Source organism: Oncorhynchus masou, chromosome 10 (genome assembly GCF_036934945.1).
Source record: "Oncorhynchus masou masou isolate Uvic2021 chromosome 10, UVic_Omas_1.1, whole genome shotgun sequence".
NCBI classification, from domain to species: domain Eukaryota; kingdom Metazoa; phylum Chordata; class Actinopteri; order Salmoniformes; family Salmonidae; genus Oncorhynchus; species Oncorhynchus masou.
The window spans coordinates 15,712,695-15,726,713 of NC_088221.1; the positions used below are offsets into that span (position 1 = coordinate 15,712,695).

At 42.1% G+C, this 14,019-nt stretch overlaps 1 protein-coding gene across 1 annotated transcript in view; it reads left to right on the forward strand.

Moving 5' to 3' along the window:
• The window catches only part of rapgef4a (Rap guanine nucleotide exchange factor 4a), a 52,808-nt gene that overhangs the window by 21,117 nt on the left and 17,672 nt on the right, over window positions 1–14,019 (forward strand). Inside the window, exons 5-7 of the mRNA XM_064976020.1 lie at window positions 4,538–4,546; window positions 12,610–12,685; window positions 13,141–13,205. Coding sequence (XP_064832092.1) covers window positions 4,538–4,546; window positions 12,610–12,685; window positions 13,141–13,205 — 150 coding nt within the window. The remainder of the gene's footprint in view (window positions 1–4,537; window positions 4,547–12,609; window positions 12,686–13,140; window positions 13,206–14,019) is intronic.

Below are 14,019 nucleotides of genomic sequence, written 5' to 3' on the forward strand. Positions count from 1 at the left end.
CTCTGGTTTGGGGTATATGGCCAATATACCATGGCTAAGAGCTGCATCTGTCGCGCATAAGAACAGCCCTTAGCCATGGTATATTGACCATATACCACACGCCCTCGTGCCTTATAAGTATACCACACTACAGTTCGCAAGAACACTATAGTAAATACTACAGTATAATACAGTCCGTGAAAACACTGCAGTAATTACGATGGTATATACTCTTTTTTTTACTACAGTATTTATACTATAGTAAACTGTAAATACTACAGTATACTAAAGTATATTACATTAAATTATTCAGTATTCACTGTAGTGTTTTTGAGAAATATCAACCATGGTATACACTATAGTATTTTGTAAATGTGGGCACTAATCCCCATCTAAAATAACACCCCCACCCACCCTCCAATACCCCGCACTTTCTCCATCAGCCAGTACCTCTGGGGAGAGACTTATTGGTCCAGTAGGGTCATTTAAATGTTGAAGACATCTCATGTGCACTGAATGCTTATTTGTTGCTCAGTTTAAGTGCTCCTCTCAAGCACAAGCCCTTTCATTTTCAACAAAGAAAGATGGGCATGTTTACAGTAACTGATCCTGGAGGCTTTTTTTCTATTTACATTGAATAATTGATCGAAAAAGCATGCTGTTATATGCTTTTTCAGACAAATGTGATGATTAGGTCAGTTCTAAGATTGAATACATGCTGACATACAATGTAAGTCTCATGGTTTATGATACAATTTTTGCTCATATCTTGGTAACTCTCAAAGAGCATAGAGCTTTGGATTACAGTAAGGGAAATGCTTTTAAAATCGGAAGTCATTGAGACATTTTCAAAAGGCTTCTTAATTGGGGGGAAAAGCTGTTTGCCTCTGAGGGGGTCTTGAAGTGATTAGCTCTGGGTAGAATTGAATTTAGAATTGGACCTCTGGGAGCAAACTGACATCTGGTAACAAATGACTCTGTCAGTTTGGCTTTCATTTGGTCTGTAGTGACCAAAAATACAAAGGATGACAGGCAGCATTAATATGTTGCTAAATGCTCCTTAACCAGCTTCTACGGAGCCCCACCGTTCATTTAGGCGCTTAGCCCATTGTATTATGCTAGTGTCCATTGACCTGTTGTTGAAAGCCCTTTGCCACATGTTGTTATAGGGTATTGATTTAACAGTGATCCATTCCAGGAATGCTAATGGCCCCACAATAGTATATGCATTGGTTGAAGCTCAATGTGAAATTCAAAATCTCCCTACTATCATACAGTATCTAAGCCAATATGACACCAATGATGATGATCATTTGCAAATCAATTTGATTGGAGGTACATAACACACTCCCCTCCTCTCGACATGAGCTGCCCGGGAGAAGAGAACCACATACCGAATTTTTAACAGGGTCATTAGCATTAGTAAAACAAAAAAAGAAGCAATTTCTTGCCCGACCTAGCTCGATATCTAGGTGGTTAAGAACAAGACTATAGCGTCTATAAAGTGACCATTAGACTTGCCACCTTTCGGAATCAATAAGTTTGTAGGGGCAACAGGTTTGATTACATTTTTAATTTGTCACTCTCATGTGCTCATTTCTGTCCATTAAGAACCAGAGATGTGCTACCCTTTTGTAGCATTTCTGACAATGCTAACATCTTTTCAGCCAAATCTCAGACTTCTAAAACCGGACCAAAACACTTGGGTTGCACAGCAACAGTGCTAGTAGCTAGTTAACACCAGTCGGATGAGAGGCAAGCTACAAGCAAAGGAAGCTAGCTATATTTTGCTTTGGAAGGTTTTCACATGGCTGAAATCACCTGTGTAAACTGTTGGCCTTGACAGTTGTGTGTAATCAGAGCACAAACAAATAAGATAGTAAACATCCTTGGCTGCTAAGTTAGCCAGTAACGTTAGCTAGCTAGCTACAAGCCAACAAGGCTGTAACATTAGCAGTATGGACAGATCGCAATGCACCAGCACAACTTAATCTTAAAAATAAAATAAAAAGTATTTATTTAACTAGGCAAGTCAGTTAAATAAACTTTCTTCCACAAAGCACAGCTAGCTAGCTAGCTAGTAAGTAAAGTTAGTCAACATCAAGCTTTGGGAAACTGCCATGCTGCTAATGTATAATAGAAGCAATGGGCATTGCTCATCTAACGCTAACGTTACTCCATACACTAGTCAATCTGGCTTGCCTAGCAATGTAGCGAGCTAACATTACAGCCATTACTTTATGCATTTATTCAGTACTCTCACTCCTCTGTCAGTGCAATTTTCTTCTTGTTATTATAATCCAGATTTGCGCTGACTGATTGATACAGTGTCAAGTTGATTTTCAATGTATTTCTGAAAACCTGAAGTCGCCATCCAAGTAAAAATAGCCAAGGGGGTGCGGGTGCACCCAGGTTAAACAACACCAACATCATTGCTTGCTTGCTTTACCTTTGCGCAATCAAAAGAAGAAGCCATTATTGCTTACTTGGTTAGCTATGTGACTGTTTTCAACACATCACCTGTTTTCAACAATTTGAAACTTTTTTAGGATAGGGGGCAGCATTCGGAATTTTGGATGAAAAGCGTTCCCAAAGTAAACTGCCTGCTACTCAGGCCCAGAAGCTAGGATATGCGTGTAATTTGTAGATTTGGATAGAAAACACTCTAAAGTTTCCAAAACTGTTAAAATAATGTCTGTGAGTATAACAGATCTGAAATGGCAGGCAAAAACCTGAGGAAAATCCATCCAGGAAGTGCTATTATTTTGAAATGGGTGTTTTTCTATTGAAAGTCTATCCACCATATAAATGGTTATGACCCAGATTGCGTTCCCTATGGCTTCCACTAGCTGTGAACAGTCTTTAGACATTGTTTCAGGCCTTTATTCTGAAAAATGAATGAGCAGTTTCTTTGAGAGGCCAGTGGAAAGTCCCCAACCTGTTTGGTGCGCAATCCCGAGAGCGCGCCTTTTGTTGTTTTTCTTTTATAATGACGACGCTATTGTCCGGATTAAATATTATCGATTACTTAGGCTAAAAACAACCTGAGAATTGATTATAAACATTGTTTGACATTTTTCTACGAACTTTACGGATACTATTTGGAATTTTCGTCTGCCTCTTGTGACTGCATTTGAGCCATTGGATTACTGAACAAAATGTGCTAACAAAATGGAGGTTTTTGGATATAAAGAGGGACTTTATCGAACAAAACAAACATTTATTGTGTAACTGGGAGTCTTCTGAGTGCAACCATACGAAGATCAAAGGTAAGTGATTAATTTTATTGCTATTTCTGACTTTCGTGACTAGTCTACTTGGCTGGTAACTGTATGTAATGTTTTGTCTGGTGAGCGCTGTCCTCAGATAATCGCATGGTTTGCTTTCGCCGTAAAGCATTTGTGAAATCTGACACAGCGGCTGGATTAACAACAAGTTAATCTTTATTTTGATGTATTGCACTTGTGATTTCATGTAAGTTAAATATTTTTTGTAATTTAAATTGAATTTGGCGCTCTGCAATTTCACCAGAAGTTGTCGAGGTGGGACGCTAGCGTCCTGATACATAAGAAGTTTTAACCAAGCAAGAAAACATTCAATTAGTACTGAGTGAGTGAACAACAAACGCTTCCTGTCATCACCAGACTGTCCATTTAAATAGTGTTAAGATAATGCGTTCATGGCAGGGTTTGTAGCATAAGCGTTAACGTCTTAAGGTCTTGGGTTTGCCTCTGCGAGGAGACATTTTGACCATTTTCTTTCATGTATAGTTTTGACACCCCCCTCTCCCGATACACACACCCTGGCCCGCACGTTGTGTGCTTATTTTCAATTATTAGGTGGCTCTTAAAAGAGCATCGTTGAGTGGCAATGGACAAGGACTGTGGTGTGCGTACTACTGCGCGTTTCTTGCGGGGCTGCGGCCCGCAATTTGGGGTGTTCCTGATGCCCCCCACCATCGTCAACATAACTCCGGGAAAGCAGTGGCCGACAGGCGGGGGAAAAGAACACTGTCTATTGATTTCTTGCTATCGTTAGCTAGCTTGCTAGCTAGCTACTTATTACACCTCTGTGTACTGGAGTACTAGTTAGCTAGCTAACTAGCTAGCACCCAGTGTCTTTCACTGATGCCTGCCGAACACCTGCCCTTGCCGTCGTTAACAGAACTACGGGAAAAGTGCTCTACAGGCGGGGGCCAAGGACACTGTTTACCATTGTTCCTAGCCAGCTACCAGGTTTGCCCCCCCCCTCTCTTCTTCTCTTGGGTCTGTCTGTGGTTCGAATATTAAGCAACCTGCATACACATTGTTTGAAGTACAATAGACCAACATACAGTGCCTTCAAGTATTCAAACCCCTTTACTTTTCCCACATTTTATTAGGTTACAGCCTTATTGGAAAATGTATTCAATTTTCCCCCTCATCAATCTACACACAATACAGGGTTTTAGACATTTTTGCTAACTTATTAAAAATAAAAAACAGAAATATCACATTTACATAAGTATTCAGACCCTTTACTCAGTACTTTGTTGTTCTTCTCTGCAGATCCTCTCAAGCTCTGTCAGGTTGGATGGGGAGCATTGCTGCACAGCTATTTTCAAGTCTCTCCAGAGATGTTGTTTCGGGTTCAAGTCTGGGCTCTGGCTGGACCACTCAAGGACATTCAGAGACTTGTCCTGAAGTCACTCCTGCGTTGTCTTGGCTGTGTGCTTAGGGTCGTTGTCCTGTTGGAAGGTGAACCTTCACCCCAGTCTGAGGTCCTGAGCGCTCTGGAGCAGGTTTTCATCAATGATCTCTCTGCACTTTGCTCCGTTCATCTTTGCCTCGATCCGGACTAGTCTCCCCGTCCCTGTCGCTTAAAAACACCCCCACAGCATGATGCTTCCACCACCATGCTTCACCATAGGGATGGTGCCAAATTTCCTCCAGATGTGATGCTTGTCATTCAGGCCAAAGAGTTGAATCTTGGTTTTATCAGACCACATAGTCTTGTTTCTCATGGTCTGAGAGTCTTTAGGTGCCTTTTGGCAAACTCCAAGTGGGCTGTCATGTGCCTTTTACTGAGGATTGGCTTCCATCTGGCCACTCTACTGCAAAGGCCTGATTGGTGGAGTGCTGCAGAGATGGTTGTCCTTCTGGAAGGTTCTCCCATCTCCACAGAGGAACTATAGAGCCCTTCAGAGTGACCGTCGGGTTCTTGTTCACCTCCCTGACCAAGGCCCTTCTCCCCCGATTGCTCATTTTGGCCGGGAGGCCAGCTCTAGGAAGAATCTTGGTGGTTCCAAACTTCTTCCATTTAAGAATGATGGAGTTCACTGTGTTCTTGGGGACCCTTCCCCAGATCTGTGCCTCGACACAATCCTGTCTCGGAGCTCTACAGACAATTCCTTCGACCTCATGGCATTGTTTTTGCTCTGACATGCACTGTCAACTGTGGGACCTTATAATGACAGTTGTGTGCCTTTCCAAATCATCTCCAGTCAATTGAATTTACCACAGGTTGACTCCAATCAAGTTGTAGTTGAAGTTGAGCTCAATTTCGAGTCTCATAGCGAAGGGTCTGAATAGTTATGTATAAGGTATTTCTGTTATTTACTTTTAATAAATGTACACAACTTTCTTAAAACCTGTTTTCGCTTTGTCACTCTGGACTATTGTATGTAGATTGTTGAGGATATTTTTGTATTTAATCCATTTTAGAATAAGGCTGTAATGTAACCAAGTGTGGAAAAAGTCAAGGGGTCTGAATACTTTCCGAAGTCACTGTAGCTACTGTAGTAGGTAAAAGCTGTATGCTGGAAAACCTTGGTAGAGCATGGGTGAGGTAGGCATTGTGGTGTTCATGTGAATTGTCTTTCTTTTTAGGCTTCAGACCAATGCCTAGTTTTCACTTAAAATAGTATTTTCTGTTTTTAATTTAGATTATGGTTGTTCTAGTGTTCTAGTTTCTTATTGTGTCAATAATTCAAGACAATTGATTCAGAGACAAAGTACTGCTCTAAATGACCCTTGATTTTGTGTATTTTATTTTGTACCTCAGGGTCTATTAGTAGGGAGACAGAATTAGCCTATAAATGCTTAGCAGAAGAAAAATCATATTCTGACAGAGAAGCAGAGCTCTACCACACTCTCCTTGATATGGAAGCTCTTCACATATAATTAAACATGCAAATGGTTTCATGCATTTTTTTTGATTATTTAAGTGATATACACTGAGTGTACAAAACATTAGCTATGATCCCTTATTGATGTCACTTGTTAAATCCACTTCAATCAGTGTAAATGAAGGGAAGGAGATAGGTTGAAGATGCATTTTTAAGCCTTGAGGCAATTGAGACATGGGTTGTTGTACAGTATGTGTGCCAATCAGAGGACACAACTCAATATTAGGCCTACACTGCATTGTTTGTTACATAATAGTCATGCTGCATGGCACAGCTACACTATAAGCCACTTACAGCCTTAGTCATACGCTGATTCCTCAGAGCAGGTATTCCCAAACTGCCATATAAGTACCCCCAGGGATACGCGCAATGCAGTCGGGGGGGGTACCCCCCCCAAATGTAATTCACATTAAACAGTCCATTTATATTTTCCAACGGGGCTATACATTTGGGTAAGGTGTTACGGCTTTCTAGGTGGGAAGGAGAGTCGGACCAAAATGCGGCGTGTAGATTGCAATCCATGTTTAATAAACAAACGTAAAGCACAAATCAATTACAAACACTACAAAACAAAGAACGTAATGAAACCCGAAACAGCCTATACTGGTGTAAATAAACACAGAACAAGGACATCAGGACACTAAGGACATAAGGACAATCACCCACGAAACACTCAAAGAATATGGCTGCCTAAATATGGTTCCCAATCAGAGACAACGATAAACACCTGCCTCTGATTCAGAACCACTTCAGACAGCCATAGACTTAACTAGAACACCCCACTAAGCTACAATCCCGAGTCCTGTGTGGCTCAGTCGGTAGAGCATGGCGCTTGCAACGCCAAGCGTCGTGGGTTCGATTCCCACTGGGGCCACCCATATGTAAAAGTAGTGGCCCCAGCCGACTTGTAAGTCGCTTTGGACAAAAGCGTCTGCTAAATGGGATATATTTATATTTTATTTTAACTCCCTCATTTCTTTCTCCTCCAATTTCCCCATTAACCCCTTCACAGTCTCTGCTTCGCTCACCTCCATCACCGGCTCTGGTTCTGGTCTCCTCCTTGGCTCCTCACGATAAACAGGGGGAGTTGGCTCAGGTCTGACTCCTGACTCAGCCACACTCTCCCTGAGCCCCCCCCAAGAATTTTTTGGGGCTGACCCTCGGGCTTCCATACGCGTCGCCGTGCTGCCTCTTCATACCGGCGCCTCTCCGCTTTCCCCACCTCCAGTTCTTCCTTGGGGAGGCGATATTCTCCAGGCTGTTCCCAGGGTCCTTCTCCATCAAGGATCTCCTTTCAAGTCCATTTCTCCAAGTAATGCAGCCTCTCCCACTACTGCTGCTGCTGCTGTTGCTTCTCCTGCTGTTGCTGCTGCTGCTGCTGCCTCTGTTGATTCTCCTGATTCCAGCGCCTCTCCGCTTTTGCCGCCTCCAGTTCTTCCTTGGAGCGGCGACATTCTCCAGGCTTTGCCCAGGGTCCTTCTCCGTTTAGGATTTCCTCCCAAGTCCAGAAATCCTTATTTCGTAACTCCTGCTGCCGCTGTTGCTTCTCCTGCTGCTCCTGCCTGTTGACACGCCGCTTGGTCCTGTTGTGGTGGGTGATTCTGTTACGGCTTTCTAGGTGGGAAGGAGAATTGGACCAAAATGAGGCGTGTAGATTGCGATCCATGTTTAATAAACAAACGTAAAACGCGAATCAATTACAAACACTACAAAACAAAGAACGTAACGAAAATAAATAAACACAGAACAAGGACATCAGGGCACTAAGGACATAAGGACAATCACCCACGAAACACTCAAAGAATATGGCTGCCTAAATATGGTTCCCATTCAGAGACAACGATAAACACCTGCCTCTGATTGAGAACCACTTCAGACAGCCATAGACTTAACTAGAACACCCCACTAAGCTACAATCCCAATACAAACACACCACATACAAAAACCCATGCCACACCCTGGCCTGACCAAATAAATGAAGACAAACACAAAATACTTCGACCAGGGTGTGACATAAGGTTTTTTCCTCGCCTGAGTAGCCTCGTTTCACTGCCAAAAATAAAATGAAACCATCTAGTTTTCAGTGAAATAACAACACAATGTCAAATACAGGTAGCCTAGTCAAATAATTAACATCCAATCACATTAACCGTTACTCTCTCACAGGAATTCCACTAACGGTCCATATGTAGCCAAAAATAGCTGCTGCTCATTCCGTTTGCTCGAAAATTGATAAATGGTTAAAAAAAATGTGGCCCGCGTCCATAGAGACACATACCAGCAGTATGACACCTGCACCTGTCACCAACACAAGTTGTTCTGCTTCCACGAGCACATCCAATGCTAGCATCAGTAATTCTACATTTGTTGTTAGCCCAGCTAGCATGGACACTGACAGTTGTGAATCTGATGCAGCCAGAAGAGCTACTGCCCCCTTTACCCGGGAAAGCACCGAACAGACAGGGACGTTGGACCATCGAAGAGGTGCAAATATGATAACTATATTGATTTTGTGGTTCACTTATATAGTGCCTTTCCTCAGCCACGGTGTTTTATATGTGAAAAAATATTATCTCACAACTCTATGAAACCTTCACTCTTTCACAGACATTTAGAAACAAAACATGCCAATTTGGAAAATAAGCCACAGGAGTTTTCTGAGCGAGAATTAAGACAACTTTTGAGTAGTAAGACATGTATAAAAGCAACAGATACCATTAAGAAGAATGGGCTAGAAGCGTCTTATATAGTGAGCTACTGAGTGGCTAGGACAGGCAAGTCCCATACTATTGTGGAGGACTTCATTCTTCCTGCTGCCGCGGATATGGCTGGGACAATGCTGGTGGTAAAGGCCCAAAAAACTATACAGACAATGCCTTCATCAAACAACACTGTTTCACAATACATCAATGACTTGGCAGGAGATGCTTTGAAACAATTACTGCTTCGTATACAAGCCAATGAATTCTATGCGTGACAGCTGGATGAGTCAACAGATGTGGCAGGCCTGGCACAGCTCCTGGTATATGTCTGTTACGTTTATGGGGGGTCAATTAAGGAAGACACCTTCTGCAAACCAGGACAACAGGAGAGGATATTTTTAAAGTACTGGACAGATTTGTGATATCAAATTAACTTTGTTAGTCAAGATGTGTTGGTATCTGTACTGATGGCGCAAAAACGAGAAGACAAGCTTAAAGTTTTCTTTACTGACCATCATTTTCACTTGTCTGACCGCTTGCATGATGACTAGTTTCTCACACAATGTAACGATCCTCTTCCTGTGAATGACTGGACCAAGGCGCAGCATGGGACGTGTTCATGATATTTATTTAAAATCAGAACACTAGAACAAAAAACAACAAAGCGGAAAACGAACAGTTCTGTAAGGAAACTAACCATACAGAAAACAACTACCCACAAAACCCATGTGGGCAAGAGCTACCTACGCTACAACGATAGACAGCCGGTCCCTGATTGAGAACCATACCCGGCCAAAAACAAAGAAGTACAAAAACATAGAAAAAATAACATAGAATGCCCACCCTAGTCACACCCTGGCCTAACCAAAATAGAGAATAAAAGATTCTCTATGGCCAGGGCGTGACACACGACTGGTCTATCTGGGTGATGTTTTTTTCTTTCCTGAATGATCTGAATCTAGGATTACTATATTCAATGTGCTGGACAAGATTGAGGCTATGATTAAGAAGTTGGAGCTCTTCTCTGTCTGCATTAACAAGGACAACACACAGGTCTTTCCATCATTGCATGATTTTTTAGTGTGATAATGAACTCAAGCTTATGGACAATGTCAAATGTGATATAGCGAAGCACCTGAGTGAGTTGGGTGTGCAATTATGCAGGTGCTTTCCCGAAACGAATGACACAAAAAACTGGATTTGTTATCCCTATCATGCCCTGCCTCCAATCCACTTACCTATATTTGAACAAGAGAGCCTCATTGAAATTGCAACAAGCGGTTCTGTGAAAATCGAATTTAATCAGAAGCCACTGCCAGATTTCTGGATTGGGCTGCGCTCAGAGTATCCTGCCTTGGCAAATCGTGCTGCTAAGACACTGATGCCCTTTGCAACCACGTACCTATGTCAGAGTGGATTCTTGGCCCTCACTAGCTAAATAAAGGCACAGACTATGGAGAATTATTTAAGACTGAGACTCTCTCCAATACAACCCAATTGCAGAGTTTTGTGCATTCTTTCAAGCACACCCTTTTAATTAGCCTGTGGTGAGTTATTAACAATTTTCGATAAACAAATAAGGTTTTATATGAATAATGGTTAAATAAAGAGCAACATTATGGATTATTATTATATTATTATTTGTGACCTGTGCCATTAAAGCTCTTTGTCACTTCCCACACCCCTGGTTGTGACAGAAACTCACACTCATTCTTATGTTTAATAAATGTATCGTGTAGTGTATGTGTGGCAAGCTTACAATGATGTAAAAAAAAATCTACATTTGAGAGTGTGCTGACCCCGGCGCTAGAGGATTACAGCAGCTGGAGGTTGAGTGTTTGAAGGGGTGCGGGACTATAAAAAGTTTGGGACCAATGAGGATCTCTCCACAGGTAGGATGAATGCGCTAATGCTTACAGACAGATATGGGTTGAGGCTAAAGCCAGGTAGTAGGAGTCTGTGGAGCGTACATAGATAGGCCTAATCTGCAGTACAGACAGAAACCACTTGATCTGAGCTGCGTGTGCCTGTGCTCTGGTGGGAGGGACTACACGCTAGAATATCAATGCAGTGCAAAGAGACTTATTTTCAGAGGTTTGGACGCTTCCCTCTTGTGTGAGTGTCTGTGTATGCGTTTTGTGTGTGGCTTGTTAAATCTTGGTGTAATCTGTTTGTAATGCCTTCTTATCTGTAAAGACCACAGATTGAGGCGATTTGATCAACTCGTAAGTCAACTACTCTCTGCCACAATCTGCTCATCCCCCAGTAATGCCATCATTAGTCAAATATGGCATGGAAAGCAAGCGTAGATAGTTGAACATTTGCCCATGTCTCACCATTGATTCCTTACTGTGGTTTTGTAGCCTGTCGTCCTGTATACACGTTAGGCTATTGTGGCCTACAGCGATAGGCTTTTACTTCAAATGAAGCGACATGAAACGTGTATTTTGCTCTGTCCTTTGAAATGCAGTGGGACACTGTGGAGCTTTTTGTGAGATGAAGGCTCATTTAAATGAGGCTGCAGCAGTTGTAAAGCTTCTGAATGCTCATAACTGCCAGCTGGAGGTCTCAGCTGTGTATTTACATAGTCCTCAATGGCCCATGTTGATACAGAGAGTACAGGGCCAAGCAGGAGCGGTGCATGGGTAAAATCACCGGGGAAGCCAAGACAGAAAAAAAGATGGCGCTGTTTGCGTTGTAACCTGTTAGTTCATTATGCATTGCCACCGTGATATATACGCCTAAGGCAGAGGCAATAAGAAGAGACAGTGGCAGAATAAATTCAACCACACTTTTGTTTCATCACAGCAACCTCTGTCCGGTGAATTCCACTTAGCATATTGCATGTAACAAACAGCACTGCCAAGCAAGTTAATATTTCCGACATTTTCGGACTACTAAACAACTATTGATTTAGAACCACGGAGAGTTACCGCAAATCGAACAGAAGCTCCCTCCACTATTCCTGCACCATGTCAACTTCAACATTTCAACATCATCTAATCAGAATCTCAGTTTATAATCATTGGCTAGTACGGAGAGTTAAGTACAACCACAAGTCCAAATACCTATCTCCATCCATGGCTAATTTAGGAAAGGGATCATTTTAGCTAGCTAGCCACCAGAGGACAACAACACAATGAGATGCAAAAAATCAAGTTTTGTCTTTGATGCGCTGTGATTTGGTGTGAAGCCAAATCCAGCCTGGCATCCCTGACACTTTCTTTTGGTGCACCAGGACCATTCACAGATGAGCTCAGTTTCACTCAGGCCAAATGCTCGATGGCTTTCCTTGCAACAATGTCATGCTCTTTTTGACCAGACAGCGTCAGATTGATGGGCTACACATACAGAGAGAGAGGGGCGCTGTTTTACTCGTTTGGATGCTTTCTCCGGTGAAACACATTCAGCCTCTTGCGAATTGAAGGAAAATTATGAAACACAGAGAGAGGAAAGATAGATTATTTTATGTTTTTTTTTTTCTTGGTAAATGTTTTGGGGAAGACTGGCTTCCTTTGGCAGCCATGAATTCACACCAAGAGGGGGAGGGGGTCAAACACAGACACATAACACTACAATCCAAATAATTCTATTGACATCAACAGGTGACAGTAGTTGACAATGAACTGCATCTTGAATTGAATTGCATCGACACACTAAAATGAACCTTGTAGTGTTTAGGATTTGGCTTTTGTGGCTGGTTCCACCATGTCTAGTTATCGACACACTTTGACCATTCTTCTGTCTTCTGTGTCTCTGTAGAAATATCGTCAGTGCATGGCTGGACTGCTTGCCCCACCCTATGGAGTTATGGAAAGTGGTGGACGTAGCACTGACAGTGAGTACAAGAACTACAGTGACATCAGTAATGTTCACCTACCGTACAATGCTCCGTACTGGCCTACCTCTCGCCTTTAATATGAAATAAGAAATATCAGCAGTCTTAAAGTCAAGTCGAAGAACAGCCAGGTATCTTCCCCACAGATAAGGTTTTGAAGTGAAATGACTAATGATGTTTTTCCTGAAGGCTAAAACACACACACACACACTTCTGACTGTACAAATCTCCCTTGGGGACTGTCTGATGATATTATGTAACTCACTCCTCAAGGAGATTCTAGTCGACACATACTGTATCTACATTCAACATAGCATCGAGATTATGTATTGACATCTGTCTAAGTATATTTGTGAACATGCACCAATCGTTGTAGATAAACAAGTGCTGATGTAGAGTATGGGAATGATGTAGAGTATGGGAATGAAGTGTCATTTTTCTATTTTCTTGTTCAGGAATGTCTGACAAAGAGAACATAAGCAACAACTCTTTTGGATCCATATCTAAACATCTGAATAAGGTACGGTCGTCTCTCCTGAACACAAAACGGAGACTTCATCATCATATATCATAATGATTTAGTTTCACCATCAAACATTGTCCACTATCATCATCATCCAAAAAGCACTGTATGATGTGGCAATAACCATGTAATCTTGGCAGCCCAGAGACAATATCTAGCGTAAACAACCAGCCACTCATCCGTTTACGAGAGATTAGTGACCACTTTATGTCAAGTGAGTATCATCCAGATTGAACACTGTTGTGAATGGCAGAGTGACAGTGGGTGGTAAAGTGTTGGTGGTTTACTCATATGTGCTTTTGCTGCTGACGTGGATCCTGATCGAACAACATCCTCTGCAGTTGCCAGAAGCTCGAAATAAGTCTGGAATGTGGAGTTTGTTTAAACTTTGACTAAATATAAACAGGGCTGCTCGCTTCCGTTGGTGTGCATCACGTCCTTAATAGTTCCCGTTCCACCTTCTTCACCCCGTTGGGACTTCCTTACCTCCATGCATATAACATGGTGCTACTCTGGAGGGGATTTCACTATTTATTGCGGCTTGGACTTTGTTCTTTTCAGACCAGCCAAAACATGTGCACTATAAATAACTACAAGGACAGTATAATTGAGTGTCTTCGGTTGTATTGTCTGCAAATTGTTGGCAAAACTCGACGGCTCTACATATTCCAGTCACAGAAGAAAAAAGAAGTGTGGCGACGCTGTTTTTGTTGTGTAATTCATCCATCTATAGGAATCGTAGACCAGTGAACCCAAACCCTACAGGCACAGAATGCATACATTCCCACAGTAATACATGAATGAAGGGAAT